Source organism: Cephus cinctus, unplaced genomic scaffold, assembly GCF_000341935.2.
Source record: "Cephus cinctus unplaced genomic scaffold, Ccin1 Ccin1_scaffold0160, whole genome shotgun sequence".
NCBI lineage: Eukaryota > Metazoa > Arthropoda > Insecta > Hymenoptera > Cephidae > Cephus > Cephus cinctus.
In genome coordinates, this window is record NW_014332886.1 from 3795815 (window position 1) to 3814654 (window position 18840).

Genomic DNA, 18840 nt, shown 5'->3' on the forward strand with positions numbered 1-18840 from the left:
AAAAAAAAAAAAAAAAAAAAAAAAGGCAAAAAAAGGCAAAAAATTAACAAGCATCGTTTAAGTGATCGAAATGCAATGTAGCTCACATAGACAGAAATTACGTGTCCAGGTCGTCGCAGTCTCGGCTTGTAAAAGCTGTTGCAGGTAGGCAGGTTAAAGTGTCAGAGTATGCTTGGTTCGCAACCAGATCGGATCGATGAGGTCCACAGGTGCCAGAGCTAGACTCATCCGCGCAAGCGTCCCCCTTGCCTCTCATTCTACAATCCGCACCCAGCACGTACCGCCTAACCTAACCTAACCTCAATCCACCTGGCTCTACCCTTCTCAACCTACCCTCGGTAGCGGATACAGTACCAACCTTCCACGTCCCTACAATCATACGAACAATCTACGTGTACCTTATTCGAGCACATTCTCCTGGACTCCGTGCAATTTTCCGGTAGAGCCAACGACCAGCCAACCGACGACCGCGCAGTAAACAACTGTCAGAATCCGACCTCTCCGGAGAGAGAGAACGGAGCTTGTGCATGGTTAAATAATTTTAATTCTTTTCACCAGAACGTCAAATCTCAAAAGTCCTCGTTGCTTGTGTTCTTTTGTCTATATGAATTGCTTATACGAAACGTTCCTATAACATAACCTAAACAAACTTCACGACACACCGAACGTTTCACGCAGGACACACAAGGCAGCGACTGGGTTGGCGATCAAAGGCGACAATATTAACTGGAGTACACAATGGCGATTGACGTAGTAGCTGGTATATAGGCATACCGGACCTGGGTAGTACTTTCTAACCTCGAAATTGAATATTACAATTTATATGAACGTAACAATATATTCTCATGCGAAGGCAGTCTGACTTTTCACAAGCTGCATTGTTACTCGCGCGATACTTTTATGCGTAATATTTACGAAATCAGACGCCTGCAATTTTTCGACGCTAAAGATGCTCGTGCCAAAATATTACGTGCGTCTCATTGCTTTATTTAATAATCGTTCCTTACGAAAGTGTCATTTCAGTGATTGTGGAATTCACACGGATCTGCGTGTATTCGAGTTCGAGATAATGCGTTAATACAGGGCATTTTTCCTGTTTCATAATTTTTGATTCAACATGGCCGTCAACACGCTCCAATCGCCCTAACAATGATTCGCGTCCCCGCTTTTAGTTTCCTGTTCAGCACACGCTTGAGTTCAACTCGTTGTCCGCAAAAGGCAAGTACTTACTGACAGCGGTTCATAAAGGATTCATAGTACACGATGAGATTGAACCAACAGGATGACCCTTGTCAATTTCTTGTAGCTATATGTTTCTTTAATGGATATTGCCGGTTCTTCCTTTCTTTTTTCAGATTTTTCTTTTGACTTTGCCGCAACTTCCTATTTCTGACATTCGTATTCTTGCTGATGCGAGACACGCGTTTCTGGGAGCATGAAATATATATATATATTTTCATGAGAGATACGAAACTCGATTTCAAATATATATATGTATATATATCACACGAATTATGGTGGTGAAGCTTTTCGCAAAAGACTAAAGATACACATCGTAAATTCAAATCGCGTTCTTTGAATTTGGTGGATCCTTTTATGAGATTCCTTGCAAGCTTCGTAGGAAATCAACTTTTTTTTTATCTTAATCTCTATTTTTGTCTAACAAACTTTCTAAAAAAAAAAAGGTATGACCTCATAGCTATATCCCAAACGCAAGGCAGTCTGGAATCAAGTAAATTCTAGAAATGCATTATCAAACCAAAAGAAGGACCACTCACGACCTAAGCGTACGAAACATCCTCAGCCCCTATATCCTGTATAAAAATATTCAACGAATCGCAAAATGACACAAGAGTAAAAAAAGGACAGATTTGTCAGCATATTAAAAAAAAAAATAACTCCTCGCCAGTGCCTGCCCTGAGGCAGGTGGACAATCGGGGAAAAAACCCAACCGCCCTATTCACGGGAACGCACGCGAAAACAAATATTTTTTAAAATTTATACCGTACTGTAATATATTATATTTTCATATAACAATATATCGCAACCGACCATAAGAATTCTGATAAAAAAATCCAGTCAAAATAAAGGCTCAGTTGTTCAACTGATGTCTCATTAATAAAAGATATGCACTCCGTACATCCCGTATATACATATATCTACCATTACATATACCATTACCATTAACATAAAAAGTTCTGTTAGATACCGACGGAGCAACTTACCGAAAATTGTACCGACGCTGCTGGCTATCGCACCGGAAACGGCACCATTCGCCAAAGCATCCAGACAGGCGCTCAGGGCGCAGGCACACGCACTCGTACCTATAAGGTACTCCAGCACCATGTTCCATCCAATAATGAATGCTATTAATTCGCCTACTGTCACGTAACTGTACATGTATGCACTGCCGGTCGTGTGAGGCACTCTGACACCAAATTCGGCATAACACGCCCCTGAAATAGAAAGAAAGGAGGAATGATAAATCGGTGCTAAAAGGATGTCGTCACTTTCTTCAATTTCTTCTTTTTTTATAATTTAATTATTATACCTTGAGAGTACACTCTCCCTCCTTCCCTATTGCCCCCTCACTCTTTGCACGGTCGTGAACTTAACACGGTGTAATAAACGATTAATCAGGGATAGATATTATCTTGCTGACAAGGCCTGGATTGGATAATTGATCGTTGACGATGAGAGGGGTTGAAAAGAGGGGTAATATAAAGGCAATATAAATTGCCTAAGGAAAGTTTCTTCTTTTTTACATTTCTACTATTTATCCAGAAACTGTCTTGCGTGGATCTGTTGGTGACGTCGGTAATATTATTTTTTACATTTTTCAAACTTGTATATTATTTTGCTATATCTTTAAGGGAAGATCGTGTTTTTAATTTTAGGCGTTTACGGTCCAAAATTGAAATATCTAAGGGTTAGTGTGTCTGTGAGAAAATTTTAAGTCTTTAACGTATTTCTCTTGCGAATTCCAGTGAAATTAAAAAAAAAAGACAAGTCTTTGATAGAAAGCAGATGGGCAAGGGTGGAATGTAAAGGGGATGCATAAGAGTGAGTTAGTGAATACTGTACAGATACAGAACTGTATACGGATACTCTGGATTCGAGGCCTTGTCGGTATACCTCCCTTTAGGGAATATCTGAGTGAGAGCATGAGAGAATTTCAGGAAGTAAGAGAGACCAGGGGCGGAGTGGAAGAGAGAAGGGCATTCCATAAACATAAAGAAGATGCTGGCGCCTCTCAAGCTGATCTCGATGCCGTCGTAAAAAAAGAGATGGGACTACCGAAGCACTCCCTTTGGACGGGGTTGGCGGCGTGTTTAAAGTTTGTGGATTGGCTAAGGGAGTATCGGGATGGTGAGGGGGGCTGTGAAAGAAAGAAAGAAAAAAAGTAGCAACTGATATAAATATAAGATCAGATTGGATTAATAAAATATATTAATCGGACCGAAGACGTAATGGCGGATCAAACGACCAATCAACGTTGATGGTCGAGGAACCCTTTAGGCGGGAAATTCAACATTATCAGATTAAAAAATTTTTTTTTTTTCACTAACCAGAGAAAATGGAAGCGATAGCCGCGATAATGAACGAGATGACGACGCCAGGACCCGCCACACTACGTGCTACCATACCCGCCACCAAGTACATCCCTGTACCAACGCAAGATCCAACCCCAAGAGACGTCAGGTCCAGAGTCGTCAGGCACTTCTGTAAAGTCGATTATTTCCTCAATATTTAATATTGGTATAACATTCGAAAATAAGTCGAGGAGATTTTTGTTACTTTTATTTTAAGTTCAGGTTACTTCTAGAATTCTGTTCAAAATTTTTTTTCCTGCGTTCTTCAGATTTTATCGTCAATCTTCTCACAATTAGCCATTGTCACAATTAGCAGTCTATTTATTAGTCTCACAGTGAAGAAATTTTTTTGAAAAAAAAAAACAATTTTGAAAAATAATTTCTGACTGGCAACCCCAATCTAGAAAATTTCAAGTTTCGCGAAATAATAGATGTCACTATATACAGTATCTAACTCTGATTATATAATACCGTATCTTTAGGAGTGATTTCGTATCTCTCTACATACATATATGTATGTACATATTTAATATATACTATGTACAAGTTTATATGTATAACTATAGGAAAAATAAGACAATTGAATTGTACCGTTTGCCAAAGTAGGCGAGATCGGATATTAGTAAAGTTCGTAGTTTCCATCGTCAATGGAGAAGCTCGATCTCTCCGACAGTTCGAAACTTCAGTGAAAAGACGAAGAAGAAGGAAAAGAGGAAAAATGTGGGAAACAGGTCGGCCAATTCCGAGTGAAAGCGTTAAAGTTCGCGAAACTGTGACACGTGCGACACTTTTTTTATTTTTCATTTCGTTATTTTTCCGACACTGACGTGACGTAATTTTCAAGAAAAACTCGAGGAAAATCCGAAACCACCCCCTAGACCGCAACTGCGAGATTAATTTTTCCGGTTTCTCGATTTTATATTTACGTCGAATAAATTTCTATATTTTATAACTTATATATATACAATATATATATATATATATGTATATACGATTTTCTGCCATCAATGTGTTACGGTCAATACCCAATCAGCTGTCCATTCTAATTAGTCCGATTTAACAATATTAATTGATACCCATGACAAGCTGTACGTATCTGCTGGTCGATGAAATAAAATTATAGAATAATTATTCAATAATTTTATTAGAGACTGTACTATCATTAATTAGATCCGATTGGACTGCTTGAGAGTATATTAATTTTTTATTAATAAGACCTGTAATTTTTGCTTGGAGTCTGTCGGGTGAACTGGTTCTGGACCAGTTTTGCTTTGGTCTCCTTGGAGACCGTCAATATTTTTCGTGCGTATTAATTTTCCAAACAATTCCAGCCCCTTCTCTTTGTCCATCATCACGTCCAGCTTCATCGTGCTGTAACAAAGAAGAAAAAACAAAAGAATGACAGGACCAACAGTGCCTTTTTAGCATAATCATTATTAAACAGTAATTATCTCAATGCATAAGAAACTGTTTAAAAAGCTCTGTGTTATCATTCACGCCAATATAACAATGATAAGCACATTTATAATACTAAAAAAAATTCTTATCCTTCAGATAGATTCGCGACAATTCATCATATATAAAAAGATAGTCGATAATATTGCTGAGGGGTCAGAAGGTCAAAAAAGTATAAATCGTCGTAGATCGAATCACGATGACTCCAAAATATGGCATAATGAGAGAGAAATGACGAAAGAAAGAAATTTTTCAAAAATGTCAAATATCACCAACAAAAATCACATATGACTGCAAACCTACAAAAAAATTGGCTACAAAACTTACACTTATCAAAAATAGGAAAACCATGGTCGTCATTATTTCTCATTGATTAGCAGACTTCAAATGAGGACCAATTAATTTCCCATATCGTGCAGACGGTTCAGCGAAGTATTATTAATTATTGCATGCTGGTTACTCCGGTTAAGGGATGCGTGTTTAATTCGTATACAAAGGTTAAAATCATAATATATTGTACAAAACACCCTCTAGTAATATCTACGTTGACACTCCAGAACCGTGCACATAAATAATTTCAAAATTATTTACCACCCCAATAGCCATATAATAATAATAATACCAGCAAAAAATCTTGTCCAAAAATGCATACATCAAACTTACTCCCACTAGGTAAGTATAAACTACACTCATTAACTCCGTATAATGGCGGAATCTTTCCCAATATTTCCCCGCATCTGCAGAAACTTGGCTTGTCGACAACTGCGGTTTGGCTTTGTTAGAAATTTCGACAATAAAGCAGACAATGGAGGAAAATAGTCGACGTGCACATGAGCCAAAGACAAACATTTCAAGCTTAAAAGCTCGACGAAGCTTAGCGAAAGCCCTTTTACCTCCCCTAGCAGTCACCCCACATTCACCTGGTATGATCCGTTCAATCCCTCTCCCCTACCACCATCCACCATCCAAGGGTTCAGACACAACATGTTAATTAGAGATTGCAAAAAAAAGTTATCGTTACGTCGCTAATAGTTGTATCTAGAAAGCACTAGCCTGACCTGATTAAAATCTTTCCATTTTCCATACGACGCTGCAGGGTTCAAAGTTCACTCGTTTGACCTGCTTAAAAAATTCATTGATACAGTTATATCCATATGCACTCAGCTTTATCTGTACCCCTTTAATCCCCCACCAACTCCTCTCGTCATTTTCTTGAAATAAAAAATAAATTAGTAAACCTCCATCCACAATGCCTTTTCACTTCCCCTCCACATCCACCTGACCTTTTAACTACAAGCTAAACAAATGTTCTGATTTATTATCCAATTCCGATAAATTTCTGGCTGTACATCGTTCCTGATTTCTCTCATATTTTTGGGGGAAAAAACGTCGCGCCAGCCAAGATTACCTGAAACGCATAGAATGAATGAGAGCCAAGAGATCAAAGAAGAGGAAAAAAATGCTGATCTGTATCCCTCACCTAAATGGTATAAGAGGAGCGCATTAGGTGGTGAACAAAAGGAAAAAAGAAAAACACCGATAAAATCTTTTTCTTCCTTATCGACCTCTACAGCCACGCTATTTCAGCCTGGAGTCAACGTTTTCCCAGGATACCAATAATATTTCAGAAGGACGAAGTGCCGGAAGCACGAGGTTGTTGAGGCAGGATCTTCTGAAAATTGTATCAATGGTAGCAGTTGTATACGTATGGTATCCAAGGTTGGGATTGGTTCTGGTGAAAATATCATGTAAACGGTGGTAGTCGATCGCGTGTCAAAGGGGAAAGGAGATGCCCAAATCTGCAGGGATCATTGTGACACAATGGTACCGACTGCGAGGGTTGTCTAATAATAGACCAGTTGCTTATACTCTGGCGCATACAGTAGAGGGTTGATACCAGAACGTGTTACGAATCACATAAAGGATAAAAGCCATTCCTATGAATGAGTTCTATGAGAAAAAGAAAAATATATATACATGGAGTTACGAAAGTGTATGCATAGTTTGTAGTTGCCAAGTAACGAAATATCATTGTCGTTAATAATTATTCAACTGCTCCCCTCTAGCGATGGAAATGGGAATCAAAGACAAATCAAACAATAACTGGTGAGAAATCGCATCGAGTATAAATTTATAGTAAAACTTACTCGCGCAGCTTAATAATATCGTAATTCGCGTGACAAAAGCTTCTTCAGCAAAATGTTCTTGGATTTTATGGAAATTTTATTCACGCCATTGCTCTATATGTAATATTTACATAGACCCTACGCCTATTCTCGCGAGCATGGTAACGTTTTCGTTTTTCTCTTCTTTTCCCAGCCCACCCGACCGATTTACACTCAAACGTATCACTAGCTTAAGATTTCTACTTAACTTTATAAGAGTATCTCGACTTCCTGTCTTCTTTTTGCTCCGTTCCGTTTCATTTGCATTTCTTCCTCGCGAACCTACGTCTGCTCGTCTCGATCCTCTCTTGCATATGTATTTCTCCATTGTATTATTTACCGGAGCACTCCGAGGCAACTTTGCTCTTTGATCTAACAAAAATAGTCGCCACATTTCTTTGTCCTCATACAATATCCTTCGTATCGGTACTTCCGCGGGCAAAAGTTCGTCTTTCTCGAATTTTTACATTAAATCCAAAACACTGGCAAATGACACATTTTTTGGGGGAATTACAAAAAAAAAAATATATAAAAATCACTAACACCGCTTTTGTCCCATTTTATCCGAATCTTCTGGTACGTACGTCAAGTACAGAGGAATTCAACACTCGGATGACCTGTCAAAGGATTCCGTGACCTCGTACCGACGTACTCGCTTATCACGATCCTATAGCAAAAGCCACGAAATTCCAGTGTCATTTTTTCGTGGCAGTCATTCTGGTAACATTATTCCAAAACAGAATTAGCGTTTTCGCAAACGGATCGATAACCGCGAAGCGACCCGCGGCTAATAATGCCATTCAGTACTTGAAAAGATGGCTCTCGATCTGGTCCTGTCATATCCAGAGAAGAGATATACATACTCAATAGAAAGTCATTCGTACAGATATACCTATATACACCATGAAGTGCGAAGGTAGTAGTAAAAGTTTTATGAGAGAAATTTTTAAAAAATAAGAAAAAATATTCAGAGCTCGTTAATGGTGACCTTTAATAATAATAATGATAACCACAACTATTTCACCTCAAATATTCTCTTATAGAGTGTTACCTATCTTAAGAGTGGTACACCTGGCCCTCCTGGGAGAACGAGGAATTATTCTACATAGACGTAGAAATTCATATTCACGATACGACGGTGCTGCCACATTTGTGGTTTAGCGGATATCGAACGAACTCCTACGCATATTCCCGAGGGATACCAGTACTAAGGGATGATTATGGTAGGTATAACAGGCGAGAGGATTTGAAAGGGCTGTCAAAAAGCCAATTTCAAAAGGATATGTGGGGAATGGCTGTATTGAGGGTGAATAAGTCCAACCCCGTTATAAACCCTCAGTTGGGGCTGTAGGGTAACTATTTCTAAGAATTACGTCTCCTCTCGCTACCTGCAGTGACATTGAGCAAGACTACTTGTCATAAGCCTTAATTCCGTGCATGTACATTTAACCGAAGCTTTACTTAATGTTCATAACGAGACATACGTCCCAAAATTCAAAAGAACTTTAGGATGGGCGAAAATTTTGAATTTGAAGTCAGAAGGAGCTTTTAAGGGAGAGGCGTAACATGGAAACTGTTGACGGACTCAAAAAGAATGATAGGATAAAATTGAATGTTAATTAAAAAAGCTTTCGGCTTCACAACAACCGACGGCTGTTTTATGTTTCGCTTGGTGTGTGCCTGGGTGTATATATATATATATATACAAACTAGAAAATATATACATATATCCGCACCAATGCCGAAAGCAGCCAATCAGTGACTCTTTTGACAAGCAGCGTACAATCGCTGATTTTTCATGTGAAGACAAAGGAATACCTTCACTCACCCTACTCGACGCCATTGGCATTTGATCTCGATGTTCCGTAACGCTTCAGACAGATAGGTAAAGAGCACGCGAACAATCAGTTAGACCCTCTTCTAGTTCATTTTCTTTTTATTTACCTACCACCGTACCACCCTTTATTACAGCTATGCTCCTCTGCCATCTTTTGTCTTCCCTTGACTCTCAGTCGCGCCATCCATTACTTCACTTCCACTTTTCTTGAGCCGTTTGTTCAGTCTTGCCTGGTTAGAAATCAACCAAGACACGAGTACGACCATTACGTTACGTCCTGGTGACCTAGATACTCGGCGGAAAAAAAAACATTTCCGTCTTCTCCTCGGACACTTCCTTGACCTGGGTAGAAATAATCAAGTATTCGCCGAGAGTCTCGAGCACTTCTTGGCTCTATTGGTGAACCTTTTTTTTTGTATGCAATTTTGAGGTTATTTTAGGTACGTGCTTGTCGGGAAGGTTATATGTTTGCTTGTTTGATAAATATATTTTTGTAGGTTAGCTTAGGTCAGGTAGTCGAGAAATTCGCCTTTAAATAGAATCTAGTGAGAATTAATTGAGCGTCACGATTCCTTGTCCTCCATTTTGAGCTGCTACCGTACCCAGAATCTCTTCAATCATTTATCAAAGAACCCTACTGGACTGAGTCGTCGAATGCCGCATGTCACTAGAAACGCGAGTTAGTCCTTAGTGAATTAAAATCATCAATCAGTCACGCACGGGAGTATGACGAACACGCCCTTATCGTTTTGAAACGGTACGATGAAAAATTATTGGAAAATCACTCAGTTGGGAGTCTCGAACAATTTATAGGGATTGAAATTGCTCGCTCTCGCGGTAAATTATTTCTGGCAACGTTTAAATCAGAACGAGGTGAAATCGATTAATCTGATTGGTCTAGACGGGCCAATCGGAGGCCTATACGTGCTGAGCCAATCAGATCTCTGAATTCGAATCTGAAAACCGTTAGAAATAATTAAACACGGTTATAGTCTGTGAGAATAGCATGAGTCACAGTCTAGCATGAGATACAAGAGAACGTAAGCAAACAATGAGTAATGGAAAATCGTAGCGATATTGGCGAGAAAAAAAATTCAAATTCAAATATCATAACAGTGTAGAAGCAGTTTGGCCGCGTTTCTCCTTTGTAATAAGCAACTCCGTAACAGCAGGCCTGAATGTATTCAGGCGAGAAGATAGATAATATTCAGGCCTGGCACCTGGCGTCCAGCCAGCTGCAATCTATAGCCTCCTACTTAACCTCAACCAGTATGGCACCCAACCTAGGCTGAGACGAGTGCGCGAGAAGGAAGAACAAAAAGGCGGCCTTTGGCTTTCACCTAGCTCAACCGTAATTCGAGAGAAGTTTTCACGAGGCCGCAGGATCGTTTTAGCAGCCACTTCTTTACCAGACGTCTGTGATAGCCATAAAAAAAAAGTCTGCAAGATTTTCTAAAAAGGAAAACAAAAAACATCCAGTCCCTTTACTAAGGACGCCTACAGGGGCCCTATCTATTAATAACAGCGCAATGAGTAAAGCTTCCAAGCCTTGTCGTAGCCAATTTAATGGTGAGCACCGGCATAAGAAATGTCTTCCCGTTCTCTTTGGTGCTGGCATAAAGGGACCTACGCTCTCACAGAAGTTACTACGATGGCGCTCGGCGTCTTTTGATCAGAAGAAAGACCAACAATTTTGCTTTTACTTTACTCCGAGTTTTCCTCATACGCGCCGTTACGTCATCGTGAAAAGATTGAAAAAGAATGAAAAATGACGTCTAACTGCAGATTCGTGATACTCTGACGTCATCGGCTCTCTATAATTTTTACGTGTAAGTATATAGGGAACCGGTATAATTGTCTCATTAGTCGCTCAGTCGCGGTAAGAAAATTATTGAAAAGGAAGGACGAAACCGGCTGCTGACACTCGATCGCGTACTCCTCCGTTCACAGGAAATTGGAAAATTTGTATCAGACCAGACACACTCGTCTCGTTTAATTTACTCGTGATAATGGTGCATTTCCCTTATCTTGAGATGAGGAAGTGCTAATTCATTGGCTTCGGCTGCTTGGTGCGGAATGGGTATACAGCATCCGGCAACGACGCGTCGATTCGTCACTTGACGGAGGTTGGTATATCTATATGTATCCTGGAGCACGAAATTGCGAAAAGTTTCTGCAAATTGATCACCGTGAAATTTATTACGTAAGACAACTTTATTAACGGTTCACTTGGCAGTAATCTCACGTCGAGTCAAATGCAACGGATTTGCGACTTTGTGCAGCCTATGTGCATTAATACAAATAAAAATATATGTATTACTGTACTGTACGCTCATATATACAGTAATGGCTTAACGATTAGTTTGCAATGTTCCACAATTAAATTTCATTCTCAGTGGCTCCGTGTATGCAGACCGAATCGATGTAACGGGTGTCCAGAAGAAATGTGCTCCGAAAATATTTATCGGACAATTAGATATTCTTTAGTTTTTTTGGAGTTTTTGCTTTCTGCTGAAGATCGTACGAAGAGTTTTACTCGTTCTTCCGCAAGATAAATTGTTTCTCCAATGACGTCATCCGTATAGTTACTTTATGTTCCTATCACGTATTACAAAGCCTGTGACGACATGGAGTAATCGTAAAAGTTCTACGAACCAACGTCAGACAATGTTTGAACGCTAGATAAGACGAAAGAAAAAAAAAACCAGAATAAAAACAAAAAATAAGAAAGTCCTAACGACGAAGCGGAAGCCTCGTTTTTATCAGATCTTTATGCAGAAAAAATAGAAATAGGAAGCAAGAAAATATATAAAAATTCATACAAGTAAATCATCATTAGGCTTTTCGTATGATATTCATAACGATCAGAATAACAATAAATTATTTTCTCGCAATAAATAACAGAGAACGCGTATCCTGTTACGATAGGTTAAAAAAATTAATCCCTATGTTGCCTCTGAAAAAGATATTCATGTATACCACGCGAAAAAAAAAAGATCGTTGACGTTATTTCTAAAAGAATTTTTCACTCTTCCACGAACTAAACATCAAAGATCCTATCTACGGCGACAAGGGGGATTCACCGTAGGAATGAAAATAGCTTAAAGGTATTTTATGTTTCCCATATTTCTTTTTTAATAATTACACAAAAAGCATAGTGAATAAATCGTGAAAAACAGGATTCATGAAAATCATCACGGAAAAGCAGGATGATACTCAAGAATCAAAATAGCGTAGTACATACGTACTCATATCCAACGCATATATTCAAATAACAATTGTAATTTCGGCATTAGACGAAATAGATAGCAACACAATATATCTAGATATTTACAGAAAAAGCCCTTTATTCATGCATTAACATGTACATATATAGCCGGTATTAATACGTAATTTTATATTCTCCAGGCACACTCAATGTTTATCTGATATTGATAAGGAAGATCAAAATCGAAATAGTTTCTCGTTAATGGTACGGGATAATTTTTGTCGCGTCGTAATTTATATAATCCGTAACGTAGCCTGGTACGCAGGGATTACGCGGCTAGCCAGGTCGTTAGCAATCTGTTTGAATATTTATTCGTGGAAGTCAACCTAACCTATAAGCCAACACAGCCAAGTAAGAATATAATAGTGAGCGACGTCCCTAGTGAATTGGCGAGAGTTTATTCAGGCAGAGAAGTAACACGTGGGACTGTTATATAAAAATGAGAGACACGAATGCAGAACATTTTTCAATACCTGATAAGTATGTAAATTGTATTCGTTACATACTCATTTTCCGTGAATATCACCCATCTCTGACTTTTCCAAGATAAGGTTTGACGCGTTCATCGCTGGCTTCACAGAGTGAGGTTAGGTATCCACTGCTGTATATCCTACGGTAGTACCCGAGGGCTTGGTTTTCCTTCTGTAACGGATAGCCAATCGCAACGGACGATAAAGGTAAGGATTGCAAAGACTGCTAAAGAATGGAGTAATCGTTGGATACACCTTAGAGGCTTTTAGCTTTAAAAAGAAAGGAAGTATATATGAAAGGGAAATAAGAGATGTTTTTGGACGTGTACTCAATCCATTACGTGTACCTACTCACTTTTGGCTGTGTATAATTGTCTTCGTATCTCTGTTACTGGCTTTCCTTTTATCTTTGTTCTTTATTATATTTCTCTTCTCAGTCCTGTATCGCGCTTTTTCCTTTTGTGCCTCGGTCATTTTTACGTTCGCCATTAGTCTGTAACGTCGACTCCTGCCAGCTACAGCACGAATATTCACAGCCGAAACTCCTTTCCGACCGCCATTTGCTAATAGCGCGTACATACATACATCGCCAGCCACGGCTGTTGACACTCTAGAGTCACTTCGATGAACCTGCTTTAATAAAGCGGCATTTTCAACGCCGAGTAAGTTTCAAAGTATTTTACGATTTTAAGCTCCCTGTTCCACCGTGCTTTTATATCCAGCGTCGTTACATGCATATGCATGTCAAATGGATTTTTGTAGGTTAGGTTAGGTCAACTTTGCTTTCCCGTGATAGGAATATTTTTCATAGAAGGAATAGACAATTTTTTAAATTTGCTTAGTAGACAGTCACGTTATTTACTTAAATCTTGGAAATTGTATCGCCCTTAAGCAAAATGGCTCGTTTCTAATGTTTACTGAACGTGAGGAACTTCGCATGTTTCCTGAAGATTATCGCACTCTGTGAATCACGGAAAATTCAACGAGGAGTGTGCTCAGGTTAGTTTATTTTTTATATGCTGTTTTATCTTTTTTTTTAAATTCTCCTCCCTCTCTTCCTCTCCCTTTTAACGATTGCTTCCAATGCAAGCGTAACCGGCTGATTCATAGTCAAGCTTTTTTCAAATAGCCAGGTTAAACTTGCTGTGCAATATTGGTTTAATGCCGAGGAATTGGATGTGCGATACTGTGAAAAAAAGTTTTTTTTGTAACATCTAAATTCCAGGACCACTCTCGTGATCTGAATTGTATTACACATTTAAAACAGTTACCAATATTTTGGAAAAACGTGTTCCGAATTTTCGAAAATAAAAGAGGTTTCACGTAAATTTTTTATGTACACCTAAAATATCCCATTTTTTTTATTCTCACGTAATAGCAGGTATCGCAACTCTAACAATTAGTTTTTTCAAAATTTTGATAATTTCTTTTCATCAACCAAACGTTCATCGACTATGTCCTTCAACAGAGCACCGCATGGGCATCGACTTGTTCGAGAAAAAGAAAAAGAAAAAAATTATTAAAAGTACCCTAAAGGGGAGATCTAGAAGAAAATCGTTCGCAATTCACGGGATTCAGGTTAACGTTCTTCAGTTCAGTTTCAGGACTCAAGAAACAAAAGCAGTGACACAACGGGTTCTACGACCCTCTCTTTTTCTCAAACTATCGAACCAACTCTCCTACCTACTACTCCTGCAGTTTTCATTTCCCATCGACTTGCACTGGACCATATTCCCGTGGACATACACTATAATTTCCACCAAGTTTATCTTTACCGTGAAATAATAAGAGACGACGAAATTGAATGAACATCAAGAGTATAGCAATAGTTAGACTCGAGATAAAAAAGATAACCAGAACAAATTTCCAAACGTTTTCCAGCTAAAGTTAAAAATATGAGAAATGACGTATAATTTCAAAAACCCCCTAAAATCTCATATTTCATATCCAATCTTAATATTTTAAATAATTTACGACTAACCAAAATTACCATCTAAGACGTATAAAGTCTCCAAGGGAAAATTCCTCCTAAAACGACAACTTTCGCTTTCTAGTTAAACAAGTTCCGAAACACGTGACTCAACTGGAAGTACCAAGGACGACAGAGACACCGTCTCCAGGCTCCAGTCTCCCCATGTATAGAGGGTCTAATAATTCCTAGGAATTCATTAGCATATCATATACATGTACAAGGGGTGGTTTTAGCAATATTACGAAATATTGGAGCTACAGCCTAACCGTGTTAAGTTTCCAAATCGTTATAATATTTAAACCCCCAGGATTGGACATAAACATAACTGATCTCTATAGGGAATGGTATACAAAGTTGGCTGTAAGTGAGTAAAAGAGCTAAGGAAAGGCTATACAACAACCCCTCTATGATAAAGAAACGATAAAAATTTAATATCGGCCACATTACTCCAACTTTGCTGAAAAACATATTTGTCCACATTTCGAAACAGCAAATTTTTTGCAACTTGATACAAATATATTTCACGAGCGTCATTATATTTATTTTTGAACTTATTTTCACTTTTTTTTTTCAAAACTCCACTCAATTTTTCTCAACGTTCCGCTAGACATATATGAAGTTACTTGCCTTGACAAAAAAAAGGGACAAAAACTCGTACAAACGTCAACCTCACATCGTTGAGAATGTAACATGCGAGGAGGGTTGTCGCACACGGCCATGAAAATGGAATTGAATTAACGAGCGCCACTCGATCGATCTAAACGGATTAAGCGGACGTTTCTAACTTTCTCTTAGTGCGATTATTTTTTTTCCTCTCAAACGATACTAAAGTGTAACCGTTACTGATAGTCTCAATGAAAATTAGATGAGTGCTAAATACTAAAAGAAAAGTTTAACGTATGACAATTTTTCTGAATATATACCTAAAACCGTGAAAAATTTCGATTTTGATTTACTTTCAAAATAATTGACCCAAACAAATCAATAGATTTTGCAGTCACAAAATTCCTGTCAGGCGAAACCTGCCTATAATAGCTGCAGCCACAATCGATTTCAGCTGACAACCCCTGTCCTCACGTTATAACAATAATAACCACACCTGTAAATATATGTATGCACACACAATATCATTCAAATAGAAAGAATCGTTAGAAAAACTCAACGTTCTCGATAACTGCCGGCTCAACAAGTATCAAACAGGCCTATAGACGATTTAATTTCTATCCATGTTATTTTCGTACGTTGGCGCTTATGGTAACCTAGAATATTTTACGTGCATACATAATTGTCTCTAGGTAGGCAAAGGAGATGACGCGCAAGCGAAAATTCATTGCGAAAAGAGAGGCGGACGGATCGATGCCCGCTGAACCTGCCACGAATTCACTGAGAATTTCGATTTGGATAACCTACAACTTTAGGTTAGCCATGGCACGAAATACGAGAGTCAGAATCAGTGCGAAAGAAGAAGAAAAAGAAATGCACAAGTCAAAAACGTATCAGACTAATAGTGAAAATTTTATATCGAACAGACAAATCTAATGAAAAATGTATTCGACCTAAATAAAGGACATGACGAATTTGCATAATTTCCTCGTAAATGGATTAAAAAGAAGAACTGTCAATTGTGACACGAGATATGCACTAACGGTAATCGAACTGCTGGTAAGTGACATATAACCTCTTTACGATCTACGAAGGGCTAGACAAGTAACACAAGTTACCATCAAATATTTTTAACGAAACAAGTACAGTCTATGCTAAAAGGAAACGTAGACTATATTTATTAGAATGTACAAGAAATGTAAATAAAAAATGTCGAACGATGCAACACGTACGTATTAATATTAGAAACAATGTCTGTTACCAATGTGACAATGACAATAGGTAATCAGAGTGACAAGAAAAGAGATAAGAATACGCAAGGAAAGGTATACCTAAGTAGCGTGCGAACGTGTCAAGATGGCCAGTGATAAACTCGTGCATGAATAAAGATAAAATCGAAAATAATCCAACAAGACTTACCTCGGTATCTCCTACTCTCTTACTCCTTTGTTCTCGCGTTTCCCCGCTCTCCTTCACGTCACGCCGTCACAAGGATCACTATTTATATTTAAAAAAAAACCAGCTGTCAGCCACTTCGTATGACGTCACTCAGTCATCGGTTACACGCGAGTATTTTCCATCCGTAATGACAAGTAGTAGCATTCGAGTACATTAAGAAAATTTATCAAGGAGGTATTCTAGTTCCTCAATCTCTTTCTCTCTCTCTCATTCCCCATCTACTAGATAATCTCACTGTTGTCTTTGTTTCTCCTATTTACTTTTTTTCTTGTTCTCTCTCTCTCTCTCTCTCTCTCTCTCTCTCACACACTATTACATCTAATATTCCTCTCTTTCTCGTTCTTCTTTCATTCAGATACACACACACTCTCTCTCTCTCTTTCTCTCGCTTACGTATTCTTTCGGCTATATCTCCGTCTATCTCTCTCTCTCTCTCCCTGTCTCTCCCTCTTCTTCAACTAGAGTAAAATGATATGTATACTTCGGTGCACGTAAGGGCTCGCGCGGTAGAGATTTTTTTTTCTCAAGGCTATCCCCGATTATTATTATTATTATTTTCTTTTCGCTCCTCTCGACCGCGGGAGATCCAAGGTGTACGTACTTTCCTAAACTAATGGAATTTCGGGCTCGGTACGCTCGGTGCCTCGAGTCACATTTTAGTGCGACACAGTGGCGGTGCGCCGTGGCTCCACAGTCCCTTCCTTCTTATCCGAGCTTTCCACCCCTAGGCTACCCTACTCTGCCCTACCCAAACCCCTACCTTGGCTTCCCGGTGAGAGTCACCCCCCCTCCCCCCTCTCACTCTGGCTTCCTGCACATTCTCTATGGCCTCGACGTTACCACCACCCCTATCGAGCTTACCTACCCCCCCACCAACAACCTTCGAGGACTCTCCTATTGACGTGCCACCCCCACTGCTATTCCCTGGCGCCCACGCCGTGCATCCCCACTCGCATCTCACGCAAGGAATACTACCCCAGACAACCCCTCCGCTTACGCTGGGTGACCAGTAATACCATCCCCATCACCCTTTGTCGCTTACCCTCTCACATCAGTGCTCTCTCTCTCTCTCTCTCTCTCTCTCTCTCTCTTTCTCTCTCTCATCCACTAGTGAGTGACTCTCTGACGTAACGCAAACGTTACGTCAGAGACATACCATACGCCGGCGCTGCAACGATCACATTGCCCACCTTCATTGTATGGGAATGTATATATATAGCGAACACGCTGCGAAGGGATGCTTGGACTTACATTATTACTAAGGGTTGATGGGAAATGGAAAAAACAGTGAAGAGAAACTGTTTTTTTGCAGCTCGCGATGGATATTAAATTTCAAATTCGGTCATAGCATGGAGCGGAACGTGTGGTAAAATATTGGATATATATGTATTATTGGATGTAAATGTATTACCTACATATTGTTTTTTGTGAATCTTTGGAATGGGGGGCATTTATTGTTAGCATTTCCTAGGGCGTTTTGATATTTTGTGAATTTTTGTTCTGTTTGTTGCAAATCCGGTAGTAGAAGCTTTTATGGAAACTATATCGATAAGAACGAAATCACTTTTGTCGGCAGTAGTGGTTCTACAATTCGATAAAAGATATACATATGTATAAACAAGGCGTACCGTCGGGAAGTTAGCGTCAGAGAATAAAAATTTTAATGTATGTTTGTAATGTCTAAAAATCTGCTCCTTAAATGCTCCTTATGTTTTCTGTAGTCTTGTTATGTAGTCTGTTGGCTCTGGGTAAAGTTCTGCTTGTGCTTGTGATCTTGGGTCGACTTCACTTGGGGTAGGTGCGGATGCTATTGAGCACCTGCTAGGCACCCTCTGTCGGAAACATTTTGCGCGGAGATCAATGACTGACGGGTTCCGCCACCGGCGACGGACGAGGTACTTCACGTCTAACCCACTGAGCTTGCTCGGTGAGAAAAAACGGAGGTTGCAGCGTCAAATATCGTCCCCGGGATGTCCTGGCAGTGCTCGCAAAGGCATTTATGAATTCATGACCCAATTT

General features: G+C 39.2%; 1 protein-coding gene across 9 annotated transcripts in view; it reads right to left on the reverse strand.

The window, feature by feature from the left end:
- The window catches only part of LOC107263741 (probable cationic amino acid transporter), a 28961-nt gene extending 11441 nt beyond the window's left edge, over positions 1 to 17520 (reverse strand). The window contains exons 1-7 of one of the 9 annotated variants that reach the window (XM_025080985.1): positions 17423 to 17520; positions 16783 to 16860; positions 6529 to 6717; positions 6107 to 6456; positions 4811 to 4964; positions 3570 to 3723; positions 2226 to 2456 (exon numbers count right to left, since the gene is read on the reverse strand). In XM_025080985.1, coding sequence (XP_024936753.1) covers positions 2226 to 2456; positions 3570 to 3723; positions 4811 to 4964; positions 6107 to 6132 — 565 coding nt within the window. In that variant the 5' untranslated portion in view covers positions 6133 to 6456; positions 6529 to 6717; positions 16783 to 16860; positions 17423 to 17520. Of the gene's footprint in view, positions 1 to 2225; positions 2457 to 3569; positions 3724 to 4810; positions 4965 to 5968; positions 5989 to 6106; positions 6457 to 6528; positions 6721 to 12824; positions 12960 to 13143; positions 13960 to 16782 lie in introns of those variants that run through there. The other 8 variants (XM_025080984.1, XM_025080983.1, XM_025080982.1 and 5 more) reach the window with 8 other exon arrangements.
- Between the last annotated feature and the right edge of the window lie 1320 nt (positions 17521 to 18840).